Genomic DNA, 25,733 nt, shown 5'->3' with positions numbered 1-25,733 from the left:
CTTCCCTTGCAACTAGTAAAATTACAAACATCTTTGAGCAGCTAGTTGCTTAAATAATCAGAGCTCCAGAACAGTTTAGGAAGAGTTGGCTGCTATTTGATCTCCTTTTTTTTTTTTTTTTTTTTAAAAAAAAAAAACACACGCCCTGGCCTACATAGTCACTGAATTCTTGGCTCTGCAGAAATGCGTGGAATGGGCAGCCATTAGTCCTCTATCATTGAAACTGGCCTACAAATACTTTCTCTTGGCTACCAAGTGCTTTGATTACCAGGGGAAAAAAAAAACGAACAAAACCAACAAAAACAAAAAAAGCAGGCAGGAACACTGCAAGTCTTGGGAAGCCAGGCATTTCTTCTGGATTTAGCTCACGTGTCCTCCTTGGAGGACTTGCAGAGGACAGCAACTGTATAATCCTCCTTCCTGCTCCTGACTACTGGGCAAGTTAGAGCAAATTTTAAACTGTTGCCTAGCACAGAAACTCCACAGGTAAGTGAAGACCAGCAGGATTACTGCCACAGCACTCCTAGAGCTTGCTTTATATCTTACTAAGAGAGAATTCGATGCAGATGTTTACTCAGACTGTTTATTGTCTCCACATATGCATTCAAGTGGTCTTGAGAAAGCTTAATTACAACTACTGTATGGCTCCAATTAAAAGCTGCAGTGCCAATTAGCAACTTGGCTTGGGTTTCAGAAGCAGAGGATGTGTGTTACTGAGCACTTACTTCCTCCGGTGTAGAGACTGAGGAACCACTGGCTTCCTCACTGTTACCTTGACTGTCCCTCACGTCACCATCAGTGCACGCAGGTTCTTGGCAAGCAGCCTTCGGATCCAGGAGGAAATCTCTCTGGCTACAGTACTGCAAGATGCTGTCTCTCCTTTCTTCAGAAAGTTCTTGCCAGAGGTGTGAAATAGCCATGGAGACCACAGGAAGAGGTGCCTCCTTAGTGCAAACAACTCCATGCTCTATCAGCAGGTCTACTGTGTGCTTATAAACATACAGGTACCTGTAAGGAAAGGAAAAGGAGCATCTCAAGACCAAGCTATCACGCAGCCATCTGCTGCAAATCAGCGTGGAGGGACAAGACATCCAGTGACAGCAGAACACCAAAGGTTTGACTCAGTCGCAACCTTGGCCATAGTCAATGCTGAGCTGTTGCAACGTATGTGGTGGAAACGACCTTCGCCCTGGCACAAGATGCAGTTCCTCATGTCAAGTTTTAGAAGATCTAAAAGTGAAATAAACCGTTGCGAAACAGTGGACCACAGACGATAACAAACCATGCTGACAAACCGAGCCCTTCTGAGCACTCCCGCCTGAGCCAGCTGGTCTCAGAGCAGAGGTGGTGATCTCCCTTCAGCTCAGGATGCCAGTTAAGGAATCTTCCCCGGGACTGAGTGACTGCTTGGTATTTGGGAGGTAATCAAGGATATAATTAACATTACCTCAGACTAGCAATTAAACTTTGACTTTGCAGATAAGTAACTACTGTGCAACGTTTGTTGTTAAACAATTGAATTGACACCTCAATAGACCTGTCTAATAAAGTTGCTGTGCTGAACCGACCTGACTGTTGTAGTTGTTACCCAGAAAGATCCTGTCATGCCATCACAACCATCAGGAGAGCAGGGAGTAGCTGTGATTCGAGACTACTTCACCGACTTCTCCCTCTGAGACTTCATACAATTATTGAACGTTGCCCAACACTGCCAGAAGATTTTAGCAACTCTGTTCTGCCAAGATTTCATCTGCAAAAGGCAGGCTCCAGCCAGAGCCTCAGCAGGATTGCCTCAGAACAGAAGCTCCGGGCTGCTAAGGGCTGTACTTGTTGCAGAGGCAAACCTCATTCTGGCATTTCATAAATTTTGCATACTTGCCTTTGTATCCTGAGGCTCTTGCACTGCAAGTCACTTTTTATACTTTTACTGGCATTGCAGTACTCTTAAAACTCTTGGCTGAAGTCATACCCTGATGCATTGGGTACTGCACATGCAGACAGAAAGAGACTACCCTGGGCCTGGAAGGTCTGACTCGAGAGGGCATGGGAGCTCAGTTTCCTCCACTTTACATCCGAGGAATTGCATCCCTAAGACTGACTTCTGTGATGTCTATCATAAAATTGCCAATTGAACATTAATGTTGTAATTTCAACCTGGTGACCAAACCGCAGGAAGAGCCTGCTTCTTCTGTTGGCACCGTATGGCACACTGAACCAGGGGTTCAGTGACACCTACTTTAGAAAGCAGCACTGAAGGTTATTTTATGTTGATTAGATTATTAGAGCCTCTCGGATGAAACTAACAAGTTCAAAGGAGCAAGAAGCAAGAGCTCTATAAACAGCAGTCATTGTTACTAAGTTTTACTGGGCCCAGGATGATTCCCTGGAAGATGTCCCAGTCAGGCACGTTTCCTGACTAACTCAACTACTGCACAAGAAATAAACTCCAAAGAGCTGTCTCTTGGTTGTAGTAAATATTTGTTTTAGTAAACCAATATTGAAAATAGAAAATAATCCCCCACACAAACATGTTTAACCTCCAATTTCTGTGCTGTGAAGTATTTTCCAACATTTTTATGGCAAATACCATAAGGGGGATAAGTGTTCTCACATCAGCTGCTGCCCTCACCAAGAATTCTGGGCAGTTTCTCAAACAGCTCCAAACGAAGGCTCTGGAGTTTCTCAAACAAAGCATGAATCACCATTAGACTGCTTGCTAAAGAAAATAACCTTGGACTAACCATGACTCAACAACTTCCTTCCCAGCTGGAAGGACACAACCACACTTTGCAGAGGATGGAGCAGTGCCTAGTCCTACCAGCTGTAGCTGCAGGACATGGCTAAAAGGAAACACTCTGTAGAAGCTCAATGTCTTTCAGATGCTGCCCAAATAACGCGACCGGACTATCACCAAGAAGCTGTTTTGTTTGCTGAAGTCTCCCTACTATTTTATGCATGTTGTCATTGATCATTTTGTGAGAAGAATTAGCCTAGAACCAAGTGCAGCCTGCAATAAAGCAGCAGGGTAAGTGCCAGGCGCCCACAGCGCCCTACAAAGGCCCTGGTCTACACTGTCGGTGAAGAAGGGGAAAGACAAGCGTTTATGGCTCCATTGTGCAGCCTCTGATGAAGCAGGGCTTCCTTCCCCCAGAAAAGCTTGATTCAGCACATTTCAAGGTCTTGTAAACGATACCTTACTAGAGTCATCTCCTGCTCTCGCAGGAGCAAAAGCAGACACAGTAGCGGTAGGCTGGTGCCATCTGCTGGCAGAGCTGCAGTCTCGTTTTGATGAATAATCCAAGAGAAATTTATAAAAAAAACACCAGTTCAAAGAAAAAAAAAAAAGAAACCACATAAATTTATCGTGGTGAAGCTCTAGAAGAGCACTGACACACTTGAACGTTTTTTTCCCCTCTTTCTTGAGAATGGATGGAAAAAATCCACTTGGATTTTCCAAGGCTGGGAGAGCAGGGGGCTGACAGGATGCCGGGAGTCCATTCACATGGCAGCCATGGGCAAGGGGACTGGGAGGTGCTCAAGTTTCACTGCCAACAGGGCCAAAGTTGCTGGCACAAGGCTCCTGCAAGGCAGATGCAGGCTCCAGCGGGGTTTCATGTACAGCAGCGACTGGATGCAGTGTTAATGCAAATGAAAAAACTGAAGGCGAGCTGGGGTGCACCTACCGTTCAAATTCCACCAGCTCTGGGGATGAAGTGCTTGGGTACTGGGTAAATACTGGCTTCCCATCCTCTTCCATTGTTTGTTTTTCACATTCTTGTATCAAATACCAGACGGTGGAATTACTCTCACTCACAGCTCCTGAGGGTGATGCAGTGCTGAAAAGAACACACAGGAAAAAAGGCCAAATAAACAACTTCTTAACTGGATTAATAACATCCTTGTCATGGTCACTCCAGAGTCCAGGGCCATTCTTCCTACGCAGGTTTTCCCTCCTCCTTTTGCTTTGCAAGCAAACGAGGTCTGTGGTAGAGACAAGCTGTGCAGGAGGTGAAAGAAATACAAGCACTGATTGGAAATGAGACCAACAAGATGCACAGAGTGCTCATGCAGTGCGTGGGACTAGAGGGGTCCACGTGAAATCTCTTCATCTTTTCCTCATGATGAAAGGCCTCTGCTTGGAAATTCAGTAACAATGACAGAAAGGCTCAGAGATGCTGGAATGGAAGCAAATGCAAAGTACTATCCTATTTCCTTGATTAGTATAAGCCCTTACCTGTGATTGTTGAAGTACCTCTTGACATATTCCTCCTTGACTTCCTCCAGGCTGGACGGGTTCCCCTCCTCCAGACTGAAGGACTCTGTTGTCAGCAGAAAAGTAACTGTCATAGCAGTGGAGCATTTGGCTTCCCTCTCATCCTCAATCCCAATCAAGCAGAATAATTCTAACAACTGGTCCTTCATGAGCCAGGACCCTTCATTAGACAAAAGTGATGTGAAATGAGACCCCTCTGCCTCTCCTACAACGTAACTGGCATTACTGGGAGTTTCTGAGCATTGAGGAACTCAGAATCTAATGCTGTCTTCGTAACATTGACAGAACTGATGGTGAAAGCAATTAGCAAATCAGAAGTCCAGGCAAGTACCAGCCAATTCAGTATTTCACGATTGGCATGTAATGAGCAAATTGCACATAAAAACTCCTGACAACCAACTCTGTGATTCAGCAACAGTATGAATTGTACATATATGTAAGTAAATCAAAGGGGAAGTTTACCTCAGAACTCTCTTCAACCAGCCCCACTGCTTGTGATGCCTTCAGATTTGCTCTGTCAAACTACTCCTTCTGCCTGTGACTATTACAGGTTACCCCAGGACGTGGGTTCAGAGGAGTTTAATTCTTTAAGCACTGTGACTTTTAATTGATGAAAATTACTGGAGGTGCAAGTTGCATGAATAGCAACGTGTTTCTTCTATCTGACCATATTTTGGACACTTGAAAGGATGTAAAAACGTGTCCAAAGCCTCTACCAAATCAGCACCCAGTCCTACTTGCTGCCACTGGAGGCAGTGGCCAGCACCAGTAAGCAGTTGGCAATACTGGCAGGGCGCGAAGCCCAGCAGTGGGAGCTGCCTCCCTCCACTGCCACCAGCACGTGCCAGAGCTGCACGATGTCAGCAGCAGTGGAGAAGTGCATGAAGACAACCTGCCCAGCTGAAAGGGAAAGCAAAACCCGCATCATCTCTTACCTGTTTCTACTGGAGTAAATGTGTAACTAAATGCTTCCACTTCCTACACTTTTGTGAGCAAACTCTCAACAGATTCTCTCTGCTCCTCCTGTAACTCAGACCAGGTGCTGCTTTTTGAAGCTTAAGCTCTGGCTGTGCTTGGTTTGCAGTGCTGGGTGCTTGTGGCAGCTGTGACTCCTGCCGCGCTGTGGCTGGGAGCACACACGCCCCTGCAGCCCACGCACGCAGCCTGGGGACCCACGCCAGCCCCAGGCTGGCTGGGCAGGAGGCAGTGGGGTGAACAGACAGCACCCTGCCCCAACTGCCTGCTGCTGTGGGACAGCAGACATCACTTGTTTCCTTCCTCCGCCTGGCCCAGGAAGGACTGGGGACCTCTGAGGTACAGTGCTCAGTGGGTTGATAGACACTGTGCTGTCCCTTACTTACTGCTACAAATAGTCACACTGAAGTCCGATCCTCAATGGGAGCAGCCACGCACCCGTCTCTATTTAACAAAGAAATAAAAACCACATGCAGGCAAATGCTTGCAGTACCTTTCATCTTCAGCAAAGAACCCAAGGTTTGCTCCAGCTCCTGGATATATTTCTTAGCCTTACACAAAACCTGATACTAAACAAACAAAACAAAACAAAGACAAAAAAAAAGAGAAAAGAGATCAGAACTGACTGCTCTCTGCTCTGACTGGATTCATGTTTTAACATGCCTTGGTGTTTTTTTTCCCCACTTTTTCTTCATTATCTCGACGTCTCTGAGGAAACAACTGTGTTGTTTCACCAGCTTCCCATACCCTAATGAGAAGGGGAAAGAACCAACAGCAGTGCAAAATTAAATATAAAATATAAATATTCTAGAATATAAATACGTTATATAATGCATTAACATAATCCTGAGTCACATAGACATTTGCTACTGCAGTCTGATCTCTCACCAGCAGCTGTTCTTGTTTTGACCATGCCCTTCTTGAAGCTTGTCCAGAAATACCATGCCTGCAGCACGTCTTGTTGGATGTCTGCTGACTTAAGGCATGAGACTCTACCATTCACTTCTGATGGGGGTTTCAGTAGAAGCCCTTCCCATGTTCTACTCTCAGCTACGCTGCCGTGAACTGGAGTAACTTCAACGCTGCAAATCATTCCTTCGTTATTTATAGCAGGCATAGTGAAGAATGTATGTCGATGCCTTTAAACATACCTACCCATCTCAAAAACATTTCAAGATTTACACGCTCAGAGAGAACATCCAGTCACCATGGACAAGAGGTCTATCTTGCAGAGCTTTCAAACCAGATATTCCAGCCAGGCATTAAGCACTAAATTAGGATTAAGCTTCTGTATTTAAGCCCTTGAAGATACTGATCTTCCTTGGATCCCAAAAGTCATGCGATGGGCACGATACTATGAAACAGCGGTTCCAAGAACTGGTATGTGAAGATACTACGGTCAGATCAGACAAAACAAGTACCTGTTTAGTCTTGGTTTCCGGCATTATGGTGACTTCAACCTAACTTGCACTTTCTTCAGAACATGGCAAACTGAACTCTTACCTCAAACTTCACGAGAGGTAAGGGGCCCAGTTGGCACAAGCCCCACAGAGCAGCACTTAGCATGCTCAGAACCTAAAGGCACTTTACAAGGATGATTTCCATCTTAAACCATCATTTTACAAACTGGAAAACTGGAAGTAACCAATCTAAATGGGTTGGTGGCAGAGCTGTGAAGAAAAGGAATCCTGATGATTCTTCCTCTGCTTTGGGTACAGTACTCTCCACCTTTTCAGTAGCACTTTTGGTTAATCTCTTCTTTATACACTTTTTTTGATTAAATAGTTTCTTAGTTTAGAAGAGGCCAGTTAACAGGTTTCTTTTTCTGCCTTATTTTTTCAGTGCCTTAAAGACAAAATGCACTTCAAAAGATGAATGAGTTACTTTCTTCCCCGTAACAACTTCTGTCCCTAAATTCACTACTTCCAATTCCATACCGAAACGCTGTGAAATTAAGATAGTTTAATCAAAGACCCCTTGATCTGTCTCCAGAACATGGCCAGGAGGAAGCTGCAAAAAAAACCACGTAAGAGGAGCGCAGATGAGCCACATGATAAGCCCGTGACCCAGACCGCAGAGCAAGTGATTTGCTCAGGACGAGCTGCCAGCTGCAAAGAAAAAAGGAGCCGGGAAAGCTGCCTGGAGTGAAATTACGCGTGTGCTGGCATCCCTAAAGGCACAGCGGCCACCCCAATGGATATAGCTAACGTAAACACGTGCGTACGGCAGCAACGGGCGAGGGAATCGCGCTCAGTGCCCCGCACCTTCGAGGCCGAGCTTTTTGCCCAGGCCAGCCCAGCCTCCTGCAGGACGCCGAAGAGCCCGGCCAGCGCTGCCCGGTGGCGCGCCTGCAACAAGCGTCTCCTCCCCGCGCGGGGCAGCGGGTGCCCGGGGCGCAGCCTGACACACAGCCGGGGGCGGCCGCCCGCTGCCTCCATCGGCGGCCGCCGGGCACCGCGGGCACGCCGGAGCGCAGCGCCCAGCCCGCGGGCTCCGCGCCCGCCCGCCGCCGCCGTCGCACCTCTGCCCGGCCGCCCCCAGCAACATGTGGCGCACGTGGCGGGCGGCCAATGGGAGCGCGGCCGGAGCCCCGCGGCGGCCAATGGGAGCGAGGGGAAAAACGCGGGCTGCGGCCGCCGGCTGGAGAAGGGAGGGGAAGCACGGGTGGGTTTGCGCGCGCGGCCGCGCGGTGAGGACTACGAGTCCCGGCGTGCCTTGCGCCGGGCGGCGGCGGGAGGGCGCGCTGGGAGCTGTAGTCCGCGCGGCGCTGGGCTGGGCCGGGCCGGGCCGCGTCGCTCGGGGCCGGGCGCCCCCTCGCCGCCGCTGGGCGGGCGGAGCCGGCGGCGCCCCCATGGCGGCGGCGGCCGAGCGGACGGACGAGCTGGTGCGGGAGTATCTGCTCTTCCGCGGCTTCACCGCCGCCCTCAAGCAGCTGGACGCCGAGATCAAGGCGGACCGCGAGAAGGGCTTCCGGGTGAGCCAGGGCCGGGGCCTCGGAGGGGCTGGGGTGGGAGTCGTGGGGGGGGGGGGGGGGGGCTGATGTCCTAAAATATTAACTGAAGGATGGTGTCCTAAAAGGTTAGGCTTTAGGGTGGTGTCCTAAAAGATGAGATGGTGTCCTAAAAGGTTAGGTGGTGTCCCAAAAGATTTAACCGCCGAGGGGGAGACAAGCCACGCACTGATCCACTTCAGCAGTCAAATTCTGTGTAGGCTCCAGGACCTTCTTTATTTTAAAGCCTATTTTGACCACCAGAACTCACCAAACTGCAAATCGATGCCCCCATCACCGCTGTGCTTTATCCGTATTGCAGAAAGGATTACCAAAGAGCCATACCGACAAAAAGCTTTCCGTGACAGGCTTCTGTGGCAATCCCGCTAATAGATGACATCCAAGTTAAAAGTGCTTCAAAGCTCCCAGTACAGCGGGGCTTTCTTCCTCTTTCTGAGCTCCTTTTCTGCTGGCCAAGTACAGTTTTTCCCTTTAGTCTAAAAATAATGCTCTTTTCCAAGTGCCGCGCTTGAGTTTTCAGTGTTTAACGACGTTATTCCTGGTTCCTCGTTATCAACTGGCTTTTAGAAGAAGTGGAAATGTTTTGCTTGCTTAAAAAGAAGCAGCCACAAACACCCGTGTTTAACAGAATGTAATCTTCTTGTCAAAAACTGCCTCTGTTCTCTCAGCTGATGCATAAGGACTGGCTTGGCGCATTATTTGTGGCATTCCTCGTGCAGTTAAAGCTCCTCAGCGTTAAGTTACAGAAAGTCTCGTGTGCCAAAAAAGAGCCCTCACATGACCGGAGTCTTCCCCGTTTTGCCCTCTTTAGGTGGATAAGATAGTGGACCAGCTGCAGCAGTTTGTTCAGAGCTACGACCTGGCCGCCCTGCGGGATTACTGGAGTTACCTCGACCGGCGCCTTTTCAGCCGTTTGGAAGACGTGTACCGGCCCACGGTGAACAAGCTGAAAACCAGCTTATTCCGATACTACCTCGTCCATACTGTTCAGGTGATGGTTGTTCAATTTTTTTTTAGGCTTCTGATTTAAAAAAACAACATCCTGGTGTCTGAAACCAGAGCAAGGAAATACCCTGAGAGCCTCTGACCCGCGTGGTGGGGGGTCAGCGATTCATGTGTCATGTATCAGAGCGTGGTAAAGAGTTTGACGCAGACTCACATGATGGGCTTGCAGGCAGGAGGATAGAGAAGCTCAGAAGGCAAGAGGGAACGCGGTTAGCTGGGAGCAAGGTATTTGTGCTCAGCCACGAAGGCAGGCTCAGTCCCTGGCAGATGGGATGGCTGTGACTGTCAGCTCAGTCCTGCTCAGGCTCTGTTAGTAACGTGGATACCAGCAGAGATCATAAGGTTCTTAAACACCTCCTCGTGGGGCACGGCAGTGAGAACGCGGGAGGACAAGGTCAGTGCTCGAAGTAGTCTTCTAAAGTTCAGGAAGCAGTCAAGAACAAAATAAAATCTCTGCTTAGATAAGTGTAATCAACTGCACTGTTGCAGAATAAGGAGTGACTGAGCAGGCAGCAGTAGGGTAGAGAAGGGCCTTATTGCAGCATTAGGGACCAACAGACAGGCTTGTTGGTATTCCTTCCGCTGTAACCTGCTGGCAGGGCTCAGCCGGTCCTTACAGGTACCGGGGTTCCTAAAGAATCAAGAAAGCTGGAGGGTCTAGAAGAAGAAAAAGGGACATTTGGAGTTGGTGGAGTTCAGTTTTAGTTTATAAAAGAGGAGAGAGGGGAGATGTGAGCTTCAAATCGGGACAAGTAATGTGGGAGAGAAAACGGAAGTGTTTTTGTCTGCTCTGAATAGAACAGAAAATAATGATACCTTAGGAAAGTGAAAGAAAGATAATACCCAGGGAGAGCATTGGCAAGCAGGGTACACAAACACCTGTCAACAATTCATATTTAATTTCTTACAATTTATGAGCAATATTTCCACCTTGATTGCATTCACTGACTGAAAATCTTAAATGATGGATGTTGGTGGAGGAGCGGAGGAGTCAAAATCTAATGCATGTTTCTGGAAGCGTGGTTTCTCGTGTTTTGTTCTCTTGCCCTGTGCTTACCTTGGAGTGTGATTGTCATGTCTGAATAATGAATCAGATCAGTTTTTTTTCAGGCTACATCTGTGGTAGAATTGAGTAATTTGAAGTATATTTTGCCACCACTTGTGTCTTATGTGAGTGGAAAACTGCACTGGGTTGGCTGAACGTTGCCAAGGAATTAGCTTGATTTTCCTCGGCCTTTAAACAAGACTGTGGTGACTGGAAAGAACGTTGGATGAAGCGTGTTTGGGAGCTTCTGGCATTTGGGCAATTCTTTTGTTCCCACACGAGTCTTAATTCTGCGCAGTTGCTCTGGTGGTGAAAGTAGCTCTTACGGTGTCCATCAGGCATTGATGCTTAGAACCCGTGCAGTGATGTGACTGGAAGTGTGAGCGCTGTTCTCCTGTGTTCCAGAGCGGCCGCAATGACAAGGCGCAGGAGTTTTTCCTCAAGCAGGCCTCCGAGCTCCAGAACCAGGCGGAGTGGAAGGATTGGTTTGTCCTGCCCTTCCTCCCTGCCCCAGACTCCAACCCCACCTTTGCCACATATTTCTCACGCCAGTGGGCAGATACGTTCATCGTCTCCCTGCACAACTTCCTGAGCGTCTTATTTCAGTGCATGCATATCCTTTTCTGCAACCAAGAGTTAAATCTCCCTTGCCCTGGTGTTACGCTGACTATCAGCAACGGTGCCAACAATACAGGATTGCAGAACCTTCTGCTTTCAGGTGATTGCTTAGAGCCAAGCCTTAATAGGAAGCTGGTGTTTGCCAGAGGATGTTGGAATAGTTATTATTCAATTACCCGATGATACGTTATATTCCCTGGGCACAAACAATTGCGGTTGCTGCTGATGCCGAACTCATCCCTATGCCAGTGACTAGGAGAGCAGTCAGAAATCTTACGTGAAACGCTTTTCGTGGATACTCGGCATACAAAACAGGCATGCAACCTCGGGTCCTAGTCCATAACTAAACCAGCTTCTCCTGTTAGACCCTTGTCTGGGTGCATCCATTCACGACGCTGTGTAGTGACAGCCCAATATAGTAGATGCGCAGCATTATATAATATATAATACAATAATGCTCAGCATTAGCAGAAAGAACAGCTTTTGTCCCACATTGTAGAGTTCTGGCCTTCTTCCATGATGAGCGAGTTTACATTGCAGCTGGAATATGATTCATCTTGAACTATGTCCTCAACATACACTAACGAAGTGTCATAACCTCGCTTGTCCTCCGCTTCTGACATCTCAAAAGAAGGAATCTAAAATCTTTGCAAAGCCTATGTGAAATAGTTTGTGCAAGTACAAAGTTGGCTTAGGTTACCTAAGTTGTTACCAGTCTGCTGGCCTCGCACGTGCTCCTTGCCAGTAGTATGGACGGGGCACCTTTGCTGTCTGAAAGGCAGCACGTGGCCAGTATTGCCTGGTAGTGCTGGTTTTTAGAATTAAGCCAGCTGTGCGCAAGCTGTTGCCTTGGGTTTTTCTTTAACGTTTCTCACCAGTGCCAGTCATTTTGAACTTTGAAGCTGAATGTCACAGGAGCAGTCTCATACAAGAAGAAAATGAATCCTTGCGGCATAAGGTGAGAACTGAAGTCACCCTGTACTTGCTGACTATAAGGCTGGGAGTTTTGTGAAGTTGGTTCTGTCGGTCCGAGCAAATTGTATCTCCTCAATTTAGTGCAGTTATTCCAGGGCAGGTTCTTGCAGAAAACCTGTGTTATTTTGGTTTATCTTTGAACTGTCTCCAGCAAGCCGAGGGCTGTGATCGTGTGATGATTAGCGCAATGTCTGTAGGACGTTCCTGGGCCTCTGCTGGAGGCGTCTGTCCCTCTCCCCGTGCTGTCTGATGGGTGCAGATCCTGTGCAATGCCTTTTCTGCTGCGCTGCAAATTCTGCCAGGCCGAAACTAATGGCAGGTTAAGTGCACGTATGACTGACTTCGCAGTGCAACTTACGGAGGGTGTTGACAGTCGCCTCCAGGATTGAGCTGACAGTGCAATAGAAAGTGGCAATAACTTAGGGTGAAGAGGCAGAAACCATTACATCTGACGTGGCCACTTACCACAGTTGAAGTGCACTTAAAGTAATTTAAATCAACTAATGCAAATGTTGTTGTGAATATCTGTTTCCCAGCTCTAGACCCTACTGTAAGAAAGGCTGACCGGCTCCAACAAAATGTCACCCAGTTCTGTGTCTTGTTTTTGATAGTAACATCCACAGATGTTTAGAGAAAAGGTGTAAGGAAATATGATGTGTCAGTCCTTTCCCAGTACAATCTCCCATTAGAGAGACTTGGGAGATACACAATTTAAGAATCTTCTAAACTACAGATCACATCTGGCTGATCTTGTACAAGTGGGAAACCTTATTCATGTAAGCAGGACTTTAGTTTCATTTCTTTAAACACTCCAAGAAAAAGTTCTCCCTAAATGAATGCTTCAGTAATCTAAGTTTTGTGCTTTACCCTCCTGTGTTACAAAACATTGTCGTGTGTTGTGCTACTATTGTTTTGGTAACTGATCAACTCTGTGTTCATCTGTCCTAAAACGTTGAAGTAAAATAGAAAAACTGATCTCAAAACGGAGGTTTTATGGCTCAAGAGAAGCAAGGTTTGGCACTGTGCTGTGTGGAGTCAGTAGAGCAGGAAAACTACCAGGGCAGATCTGCAAAGATGGTCAGTGAATAAGGAGGGGAGGACAGGGTGTGTTTTGAAGTAGAACTCTTATTTCTTCCAATTTTGTATTCTGCACTTCTGGTCAGATTGAAGCTGGGTTGTGGGGTGGGTTGTTTTTGTTTTGTCTTGGTTTTGATTTATATCACAAACTGGATAGGTGTTCTCTGTCAGACATAAAACTAAACTTTTTTTTTGAAGAATTACTCAAGCTAGAAAGGGAAACAGCTACCTATAGAATACAAGTTTAAATAAAAATGGTGTGAATAAGTATTGAATTCAGTGGTAGCTGGGATTACGTAGTGATCTCAATTTCACTGTTGAAACTGAATGCAAATACATGAATAGCAACCTGGGTTTCTAAAGCTCCTTCTTATTTTTGTTGTTGCTTTCCTGAAGTACTGTGATAAAAGGACAAATGAGAGTTGTATCTGAAAAACAAATATATGGAAAGGCCTGAGGAACTCATCACGCAGCCAAGAGTCAGAGGCATCGACCACATCTGTCACAGCAAGACGCTTCCTGAGGTTCCTGTCTGCTCAGGGGAAAAAGAAAGATGTTTCTTTCTCTGTAATGTGGAGATAAATCTCTCTGTCATGCTCGGGAGGGAGCTGAGCAGGACGTGGAGCTGGATTTTCAGGATGGCCTGATGGCGTTGGCCTCGGAGCACCCTGCCAGCTTGCCAAACCCTTGGCTGTGGGAGGAAGCCGACTTCCTAGGCTCGGTGCCTGCACATCACCACCGCCAGGCACGTGCGTTGCCCTGGCCTTGAACCGCCTACGTGGAGCAGCAGGCTGAGCAGCTGTGTCCTGGCCAACGCTGCTTTCCCGGCCCCGTTAATGCTGCTACAGCAACAGCCCAAGAGGAGCGAAGGGTTTTAAGCAGGCTCCGATTTCATACATGTAAAGTGCTGGTTGTTCCCACTGCTTGGACTGATGTGCTTAGCCGGTCAGGGCAACTTTCTACCTTCCCCAGCCTTCTAGGGCTGGTGAAATAAAGGGAACAAACAACTTCAGCAAGTGGGAAGGAGGCGAATCTTGGTGAAACTTCTGCTGACTTGGCTCTCTCTTCTCTTGTAGCTTTTTGCTTTGCAGGCTGAATCCTCCCGCATGAAGAAAGAGGAACTGGAAGTGGAAGAAGCAGTTGTGCATCACAAGCTGCCTGCGTATGTGGCCAACATGGATCGACTAGGGGACTCTGAGCTGTGAGTGCCTGCAGGGGAGGAGCTGGGACAGACCCTGCCGCTTTTATTGGGTCATTTCCTTGTTCGCTTCCCTGGGAATCATTACAGAAATACATCCTGGCAGAAATCATCTCCCGCCTTTAGAGAGAGATTCTCACTGAGCAGGGAGAGCCCAAGCACATGTAGAAGTTGTTCTGCTTTGGTCTCACCGTTACACCAGGGTATTTTGGGCAGCCAGAACACTGGTAACAGTGGAATACCCCGCAGTGTTGCTCAGATGAAGTGCATTGTCTCCTAATTCCTATTTTCTTTAGTGGCTGTGGTGCAGTGTGTGTGTGTACTGTGTTGTTTATAGATATTGCTCCTTTGTCACCTAAAGGGGTCATTGTTATGCAGAGATGGGCTTTCTTTTGCAAAGGCAAGAGAAAGGGAGTTTCTATTCCCTGAGGCTCAGTTATATATGGAACTCCCAATAAATCTACAGTTGAAGAGTGTTTTATGGCTACATCTGTTGTATTCCTCTCTATGGAGAAGAGGCAACATACGCAGGGATACAGGTTGGTTGGTTAAACCCCTGTCTTCCCCTAGTATGCAGTTATGTGAGGCAAGTCCGCATGCCCGAATTCTTTCTGTTCTTGAGCGTTCTTCCTGCTTCAAAAGGATCTGAAAGCAAGAGTAGCGTAGCCACAATGTATTAATATTACCGCTGGGGCTTTGACTTTCTCGTGTGCTTCTTTCACTTTTGTTGAGGCATGAGGGGGATTGATCAAATTACGCTGCTGACAGTGGCAAATAGAAGTTGTAGCAGAGTTCACACGCTAAATCTTTCAAAATTTCTGATTAAACAGACTTAAGTGTCCACTGAACTATCTTGATAACTGCTCCACACAGGCCAGGCCACAGAGTTTAATTTGAGATTTTTTTTTTTGTCTAACTACTCTGGGCGGAAAGCTGTGGTATTCACCTGCATATGTGGGAGAGAGTGGTGCGAGTACTGGGGTCATACGTTCTCCATATTTTTGTCCAGCTTTATTAGGAAAACTTGCCTTAGAAATGGTGTTTCTTGTGTGCACAACTCATGTGTTAGCTAGGGGCCCAGTTCTGGTTGTTTTTTCCATGTCTGTGCTCAACCCAAAGCTTATTTTTGATAGAACACTTTTTTCCTTAGAAGAGAGAATCAGTGAAGGTGATTGTATGCTGCTCTACTCTGGGGAAGCTGCAGCATGGTGAGGTCAGACAGTTATGTTCTGGGAAGCAGCCACTGCTCTTGGCACTGTGGGCTGAGAAGGGAGGTGTGTGTAATCACAGAGGTGGTTCTTAATTTCTTTGGGTCCTGTCCTGAACATGACTTGCTGAATATGTAAGGATGTTGAGTGAAACACTGGATACTGCCTTTCAAGGGAGGTCTGTTTTATGCCTCGAATCGGGAATCCAGGCTGAAGAAGTTCTTTGGAAAGCTGGGTTCCTCCACCCTTGGGGTCTTTAAAAAAAACAGATGGAGTGGAAGGAGTTTGGGGTGGCCCTGTGGGTGACTCAGCACCATCTGGGCTGTCTTTCTCCATGACGCTGCCAAGTGAGCTTTGGTTCCAGTGATTGCAACAATCTGCTCCAGATGCTAACACAGCATGTTTTTAAAACAGTTTTTTAGTGCATAGTGGTCCATCAGCTTGGGAAGGAGCATCTGTCCTCCAGAGGTTCAAGCAGTTTTTTGTTGGGTCATCTTTGATCAGGTTGTCTGGCTGCACTTCCATGTTCCGTCTGTTTGTTTGTTTGTTTTTCAGTGATATGACCTGCAGCCAGAGGAGCACTGCACATTCGCTTCAGTCCCGTGGAGGCTTTCTCTCCTCTTTCCTCTCCCAGAGCAAAAAGGGCCCTTCCAGACCAGCTCAGCCAAGTGGGGCTTCTCCAACACAGACCGGCAGCACGCTGCTTGGGAAGAAAGAGCCAGCAAATCACCAGGTGATTCTCAACTGTACGCACTGAAAGGTGCTCAGTAGCCAAGGAGTTAGCTTGCAGCACAGCACTGCTCCAAGCTTTTGCTTTCACCTGGAAGAAAAAAAGTCATTTTCTTCCTTGAGCATGTACACTGGGTGTGAATGCACTGCAAGAACAGCTGATGTCTGGGGACGTGTGGATGCCTGGTTTCTTTGCCTCGTCTTTTGCTCTTTCTTCCACAGCCTGATGCAAACATAACTTTGCCAAATCATTTCTGCCTTCCAGAGTGCCAAAGGAAAAGAAGGAGCAGTGACCTGTAAGGATGGGAAGAGCCACTTCAGTGGGTTAGCAGCGGGCGAGTCAAGCTCCCTGCAGCAGCGGCAGAAGCGCTTGCAAGAGCACGGGAAGGAAAGGAGAGAACTGCTGTCAAAAGGGACCTTTCAGGTACTGGGCAACACTGCGAAGCTGGCAAGTGGAGGGCTGCCATTTTCTGTTCTTTGTTATGTTGGGTAGTAAAAAAAAAATGCAAATATTCCCATTAAGCTCCTGGAATGCTGCTCCAATCAGCTGTATCAAAGGTTAATCTCTGTAGTTAATCAACTCCTTCCACTCTCAGATTATTTCTGTGTCCCTGGAAGGGACTCGGTGTTGACATTTCAAATGGAAGAAGAGTTGTCGCTTGTCATGGTCTTGTCAACAGCCTTGTCCTGGAGAGGGTAGGTTTCATCCGCCTTAGTGGCTGTTACGTTCAAATACCTTGTTATAATCCACCTGCCTTAGTAGCAGTGGGCTTGGCTCACCCGTACTGCAGAAGTGAGCAATTGTAAGATAGATTTGAATGCCTGATCTTTTGCATAAATAAATAATGCTGTTCCAAAGAGTCCTGCAGCACGGATTGCAGAATGCTTTCTCTCCTCCCTGTCAGCTGCGTTCTCATGCTGGTTTGTGCAGGCTCTGTGGGACAGTGAAAAATAACAAACTTCCCTGGATAGGAGTAGAAATATCCTTCATAGCAATGTTTTGGAGTTTTTTTGCACTATGTGTTGCAGTTTTGTGTGGGGCTGTGCCCTGCTTTCTATGTAATAAAATAATAAAGCTATGTCCTGGGTTTTAACTGCTGAAGGTCAGTGGACTGCTGCTGTTCACCCCCATATTGTCTGGCTTTTAGCAGCCATGTGTGTTTTGGAATGGAGCATAGGAGGGATGGTGGTAACATCTCAGCCATGTTTATTTTGGCTATATGAGACTCTCTCTCCCTCAGGGGAGAGGTGGTGCTGAGGGACTGTTGCTTATCAGCTGACGTGCATGGCTGTTCTGTGTGGGGTGTGCTGCTTTGGAGTGATGTTATTCCACCACTGAGTGCTCCAGGCTATGAGAGAACTTTGTGGCTCACCTAAAAGACTTTAATTAAACACCGGTCAGCGTGTTGCAAACCCTGGCTGCCTAGCAAGTATCCTTTGGCTTTCCTTTTGCTGTGATGTTCCAGGTTAAGGCGGTGTTTTTCTGCCTTTGTAAAAGTTGTGTCTGGTCGTCTTGGGGAAGCTGATATTGTTTAGCTTTCTGTTCTCAAAGCATGAGTCAAAAAGGAAGCTGGAAGGCTGCGCCGTTTCTCTGACACGAGTGTCATTCATTGGTTATCTCCCCATGTTAACACAGAGCAAGGCACTCTTGGATTCATTTCCCAATCTTTTCTGGCTTTGTGAATTGTGATGATTTGATTATGCAGAGTTTAACTTACTGCTCAAGATATGACATTACTATAAATAAGGCAAGGATGTGTTAGGGAACATGACCATGCAGACTTTTCAAGCATTTCATCTTCAGAGGATGGTGCAGCTAAGGGTTGCTTGCAAACATTTTGCTGACTCGTGCACTGTATCTGTTCCTAGTGGCAAGGGAAGATTAAGGTTCTTTCAGAGACTTTGTGAGCTGCAGTGGATATCTTGTTTCAATCAAAAGCTTTCACCTAAAAATCCATTTGTTCCAACTCCCGTCTGTCCTGTCAAATTGGGTTTTAAACTTTTGGACTCGTGTTGACTCTACAGTTGTCATCATCTGTTGACTGCATTGATTGCCACGTTGTGCACAGACTGGATCTCTGCTGACAAGTGTAATCTATCCACTGTGGCTCACCGTTCTCCGAGAACCCTTGTGCAGACTGACCACAGACTTTACATTGCTGAATACAAGAATTCTTTGAAATCTGATGATTTGATTGTGAGTCTGTACTTGACCAGCATCAAAATGGGCCTCTGCTATCAGCTGAGGTATGCTGAACACTGCAATTCCTTAAATTCTTGTGGGAAAGTGTATGGCTGGCCATGTGGGGGGCATATAAGGGACTCTCTAACCGAAGAGGCCACATCAAATGGCACAGCTGTGCCGTGCCCTATCACTGCGCTCAGGAGGAAGGTCCCTGACAGAAGGGGAGTTGAGCTGACAGTGCTTCGGTTTCAGTACAGCTTTTGTTCTTTCTCTCAACAGGAGGGGTAGCTGAAAAACTTGGCCTGGAAATACTGCTTCCTTGTATTTCACACAGGATTTCTTCCTGCAGGGCCAAAGTGCTGAGAAGAAAACGGATATTAGCACATCTGAGACAGAGCCGTGCTCAGAGCTGCAAGCTGACCAAGCAGAGACTTCAACCAAAATGCCCGCCGGTGGTACAGAGGCTGTGGGGGTCCGACAGGAGCAGCCTTTCATCGTCCTCAGCCAGGAGGAGTACGGGGAGCACCATTCGTCCATCATGTACTGCAGGTAACAGGCTGGCAGAGGAAGGCTTTCTCCTAGAAACTTCTCCAGAGGATCAGCTCCGTCTGGCTTCTTTCTCCCAGCCTCTGCTTTGTCCAGCACAGTGTGTGCGTACTCTTGGTTGTAGGGCAGCAGAGTTGCTGTGACTGACAATAGCATGTAGCTTGTGCATTGGGAATGGACAAAGATTTTTGTGATAGGGAAATGCCAGCCAGGTGTAAACTCCCTGGGAAAGCATGTTGGTATTGCTGAAGGGCTTTATGCTTTGCATGTGTAGCTCTAGTGCTTCATTGCACTGGTTGTTGTAGGAGAGGAATAGGAGAGGAAGGATTACTGGGCTATCTGCTTGCATCTAAGAACTTCAGCGAGAAAAATACCCAATCGTTTTCTTTCTGCACGCAGGGTTGATTGTTCTGGACGGAGGGTGGCCAGCTTGGATGTGGATGGAGTCATCAAGGTGTGGTCTTTTAATCCAATAATGCAAACTAAAGCTTCATCTATTTCCAAGTCTCCGCTGCTGTCTCTGGAATGGGCAACCAAGCGCGATCGGCTGGTGAGTAGCCTGTGCATGCAGAGGCTCAAGAGTCACAGCAGGTGATTTGGAGCTCAGTTGTTGTGTGTTGCACATTAACTTCTAGGTGGCTGCACTGCAGATAAAATCAGGGCGACAGTTAGTTTCCACTTTAGGGAGAACTGAAGCCTGTAGGGTCTTATAAAAGCCAGGGAGTGAGGAGTGTGCTCTGTATTTTGCAAGGAACTCAGCACTGCTTGCCCTGCGGCAGAAGTTCTCAAGCTGCAGCACGTGGACAGCTGCAGGACAGAAGTATCTCCTTTAGGAGAACTGCCTTTCTGCAGGCAGTCACTTGTAAGGGCAGGCGGAGGCACAGCAACCCGTGGGAAGCCAAAACCAGGGAGCTGTGGAGGTTCACTCGCAGCCTGAGGCAGGAAACAGAGAGAGCAAGGGTGTGTTGTTGGCATCCTGGCTTGTGCAGGTGTCAAAAGGGCTCCGTGTCCAGTTTTACTCTGGTGCCTCACACAGCTAGGGGTTGGTACTTGCGTGAGGACTTGGAAGCTTGTTTAGATGCCAAGACAGTTTAAATGTTTCCCATAGCACCTTTCCTCTAATTCTGTTACTAGAGAGGAGCCTTAAATTGCATGCGTTCTGCTGAGTCCTACAACTGCTGCTGGTGTTCGCTTCCTTCCCTGGCAAAGAGACAGGGCTGTGTGACAAGGCAGGCCTGCAACCGAGGGAATATCATTCACGTTCTGGCACTGATGATGTGTTGCTGCGAATCCCAAATGCCAGTTGTGAAGAGCTGGTGCTGCAGCTTGTCTCTTTCATTTCTTTTACTCTTAGAAAGGAGTTGTCCATACAGTTGTTAATGATTTCTCCTGCTTTGTGGAGTTTATTTCCTTCTCCTGTGGAGAGATTCTTCTTTCTAGAATACATGGGGATTCAGCAGCAGTTCAGGCTGTGAAGCGAGAAGGATCTTGCTTGCTTAATTTTCTTTGATAACGCATCCCTTCATGGTTTTTCTTTTGATTTAAATTGTAACACCACTGAGAAAGCATGTGTGAGTCCTTCTGAGTAATTTAATTCTCCCCTGGATGAAAGGAGGTGGCTTCTACTTGGCTTTCTCTTAAACTTATGTTGATTCTGTGTTACTCTTTCCTTGCTCCCCTAGATATTGAGACTCCACGTGTGTTTTGCATACGTTGAGCCATATGCCAGAAAGTGGCTTGTTCTCTACCTTGGTGCTTATCAGATCTTTTTCTTAAAATTTCTGGAGAGCAGTGCTTTAACCCTGATTCCTGTGACTTTAGAGTAGTCCTACTCAGCGTGATATCCACAGAAAGACAGGATGTACCTGATGGAATTATATATAATTGGAATGTATGAGTGGGAAAAAATAATGCGTGGTGTTGGTAGTTGCCGGACAGCATCGCTGTACTCCTCACTCACATTCCTTCCATCTCCTCCTTGCTGGTTTCAAGCTGCTGCTTGGCAGTGGAGTCGGGACGGTTCGTCTTTATGACACAGAAGCGAAGAAGAATCTCTGTGAAATCAGCATTGATGAAGACATGCCCAGGTAACTCTGCAATATTGGTTGTATATGTGGGTATCTGTGTACGAACACGTATGTACACATACATACGTATGTGTGTACATGCACATGTATATGTTTGTGTGTGTGGATTTATGTGCATGTATCTTGCTGTTCTTGACTGTGAAGTTTTTGAAGTTTTTTTGAAGTTTCATCTGCTGTTTTTGGCAGATGAAGTCTCAATGTCCATACTGCTTCCCTGCAACTGCAATATTATGTAGCCTTTGTGTAGAGGGCAGTCCTTGTCTGAGCAGCATAAAACTGCTCTGTTACACTGGAGAGACTCAAAATCTTCCTAAGCATGTGGATCATGCTCTCCTTTACAGCGCACCTGAGATGGAGGTCCTGTCTTGCAGGGTCTCTCTGGCAGAACTAGGAGCTGAGTGTTGCTCTTGAGGTAGTTGCTGGAGAAAGGCATTTCACACTCTCTGCTGTATTTCAGAATCCTGTCGCTTGCCTGCAGCCCAAGTGGTGCCTCCTTTGTCTGTTCTGCAGCAGCCCAGAGCCCCATCTCTCACGTGGACTTCTCAGCAGTCAGTTCTGGGGGCAAAAGCATGAACCAAGTTCCCGGGAAGCTGTTGCTATGGGACACTAAAACGATGAAACAGCAGGTATTTGCTGAGTTTCTTTCCTTTCTTAGTCTGCTTGTCGAGAATGAATGTCTTCTGTTCTGATGTGTAGGAGCCTTCTTCCTAAATTATGCTGACTTTCTTTTCAATGTCTTCTCCCCCACCCCCTTCCTCTTTTCCCGTCTATCACATGTAGGATAAAACAAGTTGGTTTTAGCTGTTCTTTGTAGCTGCTGGATTTGAATGTGTTTGTGTGTGTGTGTGTATTAGTTTTTTTTTGATGAATTCTTCAAAATACTTCATGATCTTGCAACTTCCCTGCCTGTAGAATTTGACTGGCAACCTCTCAAGTCGTTTGACATGATGCTTTGCTCAGGCTTTCTCGTTAAGCTACACTGAAGGGTTTTCTTTTCTGCTATTTTCCCTTGCCCTTTCCCCCTCTGCCTGCATGGATATTGGGACCCATTTGCATCTCCCTAGAGGAGCACTGTGGGGTGAGCATGGTGAACCGTAGCTGTTCATCCCAGCCTGGTGTGCTCCAGCTGCGAGGACTGGAGATAGCAGTTACCACACAACGCGAACTTGTCTGTCTTCAGAGCTCTTCTAGCCATGTACCAGAATGCATTTGAAATCTATTTTTAAGTGAAATGCTTGTCGAGAGAATTAGTCTTACATCATCTTCTCCGTTGTTTCAGTTTAGATGGGTTGTATCCTGGCAGTGCATCCTGGTCTTATCCCTCACCTTTGCCCTTAAGAAATGCTTTCCCTGATGCATAAGAGAAAGCAGCAAACTCAAGCTCATGTCTGCCAGAAGCTGTTTGTGCAGCCGTGAGGACATTGCTAAGAAAGCTGTGTCTTGGCTGAGGTGAAGTGTTGGTTTAGTGTTACAGTAAAATGCAGCTGCCAACCTTGAAGTCTGTGGTCATGAGGTGGAGGAACTGGAATTCAAGAAGGAGGAACTGCAGAACAAGAACTGTACTTCTTGTTACTAGACGCCATCTTCCTTCCTTTCTCTGGGGTACAGCTCCTCAGCACCCCAGCTCCATTTGAGGTTTTTAGGCATTAACACAGACTTTCCCTTCCAGCTGCAGTTCTCCCTGGAGCCCGAGCCCATCGCTATTAACTGCACAGCCTTCAACCACAACGGCAACCTGCTGGTCACGGGGGCTGCAGATGGGATCGTTCGTCTCTTTGGTATGTTGGAATTGAGCGGTGAGGTGGCCCCTTGGTGTCCTCGGCTGGCTGCTCCCCCTGCCCCAGCAGCCTTGCTCTGCCAGCAGGGAGGCAGCTGTGTGACATGACCAAACGCCAAGCTGGAAGCTGTTTTTTCTCCTTCATGACCGCTCTCAGGAGTGAATTGAGATAAACTTTCCCTGGGGGATATTGCCTGGAGGCCCTGGTAGTGCTGCTGGATTTGTTTCCCTCCCGCTTAGGAGCAGAGTTAACTTCCCCTTGAGCCATGTCATCTTGGCTATGCCATTAATAGCAGTACCACTGCCAGAAGCTGTCTTAAATGAAGGGATTTAATGTGTGACCTTCTAGTTCGAAGGCTTCATATCAGTCCTTCTTCACTGAGCAACTTCTGTTTCTCAGGTTCTGTCCTCTTTAGCCTGTCCTTGTGATAAAGGCAGCTTGGGCCTTCCTTCTTTGTGAAAAAGGGATCTGCTTTTGCCTCAGCTGCTGACCTGTGAGGCTACAGTCCCAGGTCGGTGTGAGGACAGAGATAGCAGCAGCTGTGGGAGTGGACAGGGCAGCAAGGAGAGGAGGAGAATAAAGGTGCCAGTGTGGCTTGGGCACCGAACGACTGCAGTTGATGCCGAGGATGTGAACAGCCCTGTAAAGCTGGAGGGAGAGGTGTTGGAGAATAAGGACAAGATGCTGAGATTAGATAGGGTTCCCAGAGGCTGGTGTAGACGGCAGGGACAGAGTCTGTATCAACATGAAGAGCCTCTCCTCACCCCAACTCTGTGTGAGCGCTGGGAGTGTTTCAGTACTGGTTCTCCCCACAGATATGCAGCAGCACGAGTGCGCCATGAGCTGGAAGGCACACGAGGGGGAAGTCTACTCCGTCGAGTTCAGCTATGATGAGAACACAGTCTACAGCATAGGCGAGGATGGCAAGGTAGGCCGTGTGTGACCTTCCACTGGTCAGCTGTTGGTGGATCCCTTCTGGAGTCTTCTCCATGTGGTGGGGCTAACAGTAAAAATACCCGAAGGCTCTGGAGAACTTGCAGGCTGCTAACTGTAGGCTTAGATACACAGCACCACTCTGCTGCATTCAGTCTCTTCAGTTGGCCTGACTAGTAGGCACTCTTACAGCCCATGCAGCCTGTGTTTTGTAAATACAGCTACTTAGAGATGTGGAAGCGCCATCTTCTGTTCGTGTAAAATAGCCCCTTCTCTTAAAAACTGTGAGTAGCCCCTCTTCTTTCATCCAAGTTAATTAAACTATGGGCTTTTATAATCTGTTTTTGTCATTCTAGTTTATTCAGTGGAATATTCACAAGAGTGGCTTGAAGGTGTCGGAGTATGATCTTCCCAGCGAAGCTACGGGTCCCTTTGTGCTGTCTGGATACAGTGGATACAAGCAAGTCCAGTTCCCACGAGGAAGACTTTTTGCCTTTGACTCTGAGGGGAACTATATGCTGACATGCTCCTCAACCGGGGGAGTCATTTTTAAGGTAAGTCTGCAAAGTGATGGGAAATTTTCTTCTGCATTCATACAAGCATTTGTTACAAGGCTGCAAGAGCAGCCCCTAGAAGTTCTCAAGTAATGCTTTCGCACCCCTGTTTTGTAGAACTTGCTGTTCAGTTTGGTGTGCGGTCAGTACTGTGTGCGTTTTAGCAGTGCGTGCTGTCCAGCAAGTATTTGAACTCTAGGCTCTCTGTAGCTAGAGGATATGTGCTCCTTGTTCCTAAAGCTTAGCTGCAGCAGTTTTCCTCAGTGCTAAGTGCCTAGGACAAAGTTACAGATTTTTTTATTACATTAATGCATGCCGGGTCAATGCAGAATGTGCAGTTGATGACTGATGCTCATCTTTAATCTGCCTCATGTGCTTGCTGATGTTAACGCTGGTCCCAGGCTGATTCTATCCTCTTACTGTGCACAGCACTGAAATGAAATGAAGGGTAAGACTGTACCCAAGTACCCAAATTTCTGCTGGTGCAGTAACAAATAGTTACTGATTGCATCCCCCTTTTGAGTCAAGGTATATCAGCATAAGCCACTGCAAGGCAGTTTAAGTGGAATTTTTCCTTTGCAGCTGGGGCGTTCAGAGCACCCGCGCTAACATGACCCATGGCTTAAACTTACACAACTGTGCTCTTAGCCTGCCTTGTTCAATGACTGCAGCTTAGCTGATGTCAGAAGCTGAGCTGCTTGAGATCATGTGCTTCTGTCCTGAGACTGAAAATTTGCTTCCTCGTGTGCTACATAAATGTAAACGTACCTCTTTTTTTTCCGCTTAATTATGTCTGCTGATAGGGATATGGAGGATATAGTAGGCTTTGGATTCTGCTCTGGGTACACTGTCCCTGCTGCAGCAACTTGCCTCCTTAAATTCTTTTGCTTTTCTTATTGCAGTTGAATGGTGAGGAAAAGGTCCTGGAGAGTTGCCTTTCCCTGGGAGGACACCGAGCTCCTGTTGTCACAGTGGACTGGAGCACGGCCATGGACTGTGGGACCTGCCTCACTGCCTCCATGGATGGGAAGATTAAGTTAACAACCCTACTGGCTCAAAAGTCTTAACCGGAACAGTGCTGAAGGAAAAGAGCAGCGGACTTGAAAAAAAAAACACAACAGTGTTAACTCCACAGGAACAAATTGCATGGGAGAGAAGGCAAACCACAATCACTCTTCTCATTTTAGCTTTTGCCTCTTGACAAATGTTAAATACATATGCCAAACCACTGTGCAACAGAATGCCGATCTGGGACCAGATCAGTGGCAGCAGTGAAAAATACAACTCCACTGACCCATTGTGGCAGCTGGGCTCCCTCTGTTAGGGAGTCTTGAAGTAGCACGTGGCTAGAAGGCTGCTGGGATCACGTCAGGGCTTGTGCAGAAGGTGAAGCTGGAGGAGGCATACATGAGGCAGCACAATGTGTGGTGACACAGGTGGCTCAAACTGGAAAGGCCAGTGCAAAACCAGAGTATTCTTTGGGTATAATGTGTTTTTTTTTGTTTGTTTGTTTTCGTAAAAAGAAATTATTCCCTTG

General features: G+C 47.2%; 2 protein-coding genes across 2 annotated transcripts in view; one reads left to right on the top strand and one right to left on the bottom strand.

The window, feature by feature from the left end:
- Window positions 1-9,036, bottom strand: part of STRA8 (stimulated by retinoic acid 8) — a 15,697-nt gene extending 6,661 nt beyond the window's left edge. Inside the window, exons 1-5 of the mRNA XM_035551824.2 lie at window positions 8,509-9,036; window positions 5,742-5,817; window positions 4,235-4,319; window positions 3,684-3,836; window positions 726-1,008 (exon numbers count right to left, since the gene is read on the bottom strand). Of these exons, the coding sequence (XP_035407717.1) occupies window positions 726-1,008; window positions 3,684-3,836; window positions 4,235-4,319; window positions 5,742-5,817; window positions 8,509-8,532 (621 nt within the window). The 5' untranslated portion in view covers window positions 8,533-9,036. The remainder of the gene's footprint in view (window positions 1-725; window positions 1,009-3,683; window positions 3,837-4,234; window positions 4,320-5,741; window positions 5,818-8,508) is intronic.
- On the top strand, window positions 8,059-25,733 carry WDR91 (WD repeat domain 91). Its single transcript, XM_035551823.2, has 15 exons — window positions 8,059-8,222; window positions 9,070-9,249; window positions 10,714-10,921; window positions 11,802-11,884; window positions 14,055-14,179; window positions 15,940-16,117; window positions 16,379-16,537; window positions 18,648-18,847; window positions 19,244-19,394; window positions 20,837-20,931; window positions 21,389-21,557; window positions 22,601-22,709; window positions 23,525-23,637; window positions 23,999-24,196; window positions 25,099-25,733. The coding sequence occupies exons 1-15, from the start codon at window positions 8,100-8,102 to the stop codon at window positions 25,261-25,263; spliced, it is 2,256 nt and encodes a 751-aa protein (XP_035407716.1). The 5' UTR covers window positions 8,059-8,099; the 3' UTR covers window positions 25,264-25,733.

Source organism: Cygnus atratus, chromosome 1 (genome assembly GCF_013377495.2).
Source record: "Cygnus atratus isolate AKBS03 ecotype Queensland, Australia chromosome 1, CAtr_DNAZoo_HiC_assembly, whole genome shotgun sequence".
NCBI lineage: Eukaryota > Metazoa > Chordata > Aves > Anseriformes > Anatidae > Cygnus > Cygnus atratus.
The sequence above is the reverse complement of the archived record's forward strand: the minus strand, read 5'-3'. Positions and strand labels throughout refer to the sequence as shown.

Bases quoted from the DNA above. Each gene is read 5' to 3' on its own strand.
- WDR91 (XM_035551823.2), top strand. From the start codon at position 8,100: ATGGCGGCGGCGGCCGAGCGGACGGACGAGCTGGTGCGGGAGTATCTG. The intron at 22,710-23,524 runs GTATGTTGGAAT...TTCTCCCCACAG, and splicing joins TGGGATCGTTCGTCTCTTTG to ATATGCAGCAGCACGAGTGC. The intron at 23,638-23,998 runs GTAGGCCGTGTG...TTGTCATTCTAG, and splicing joins GCATAGGCGAGGATGGCAAG to TTTATTCAGTGGAATATTCA.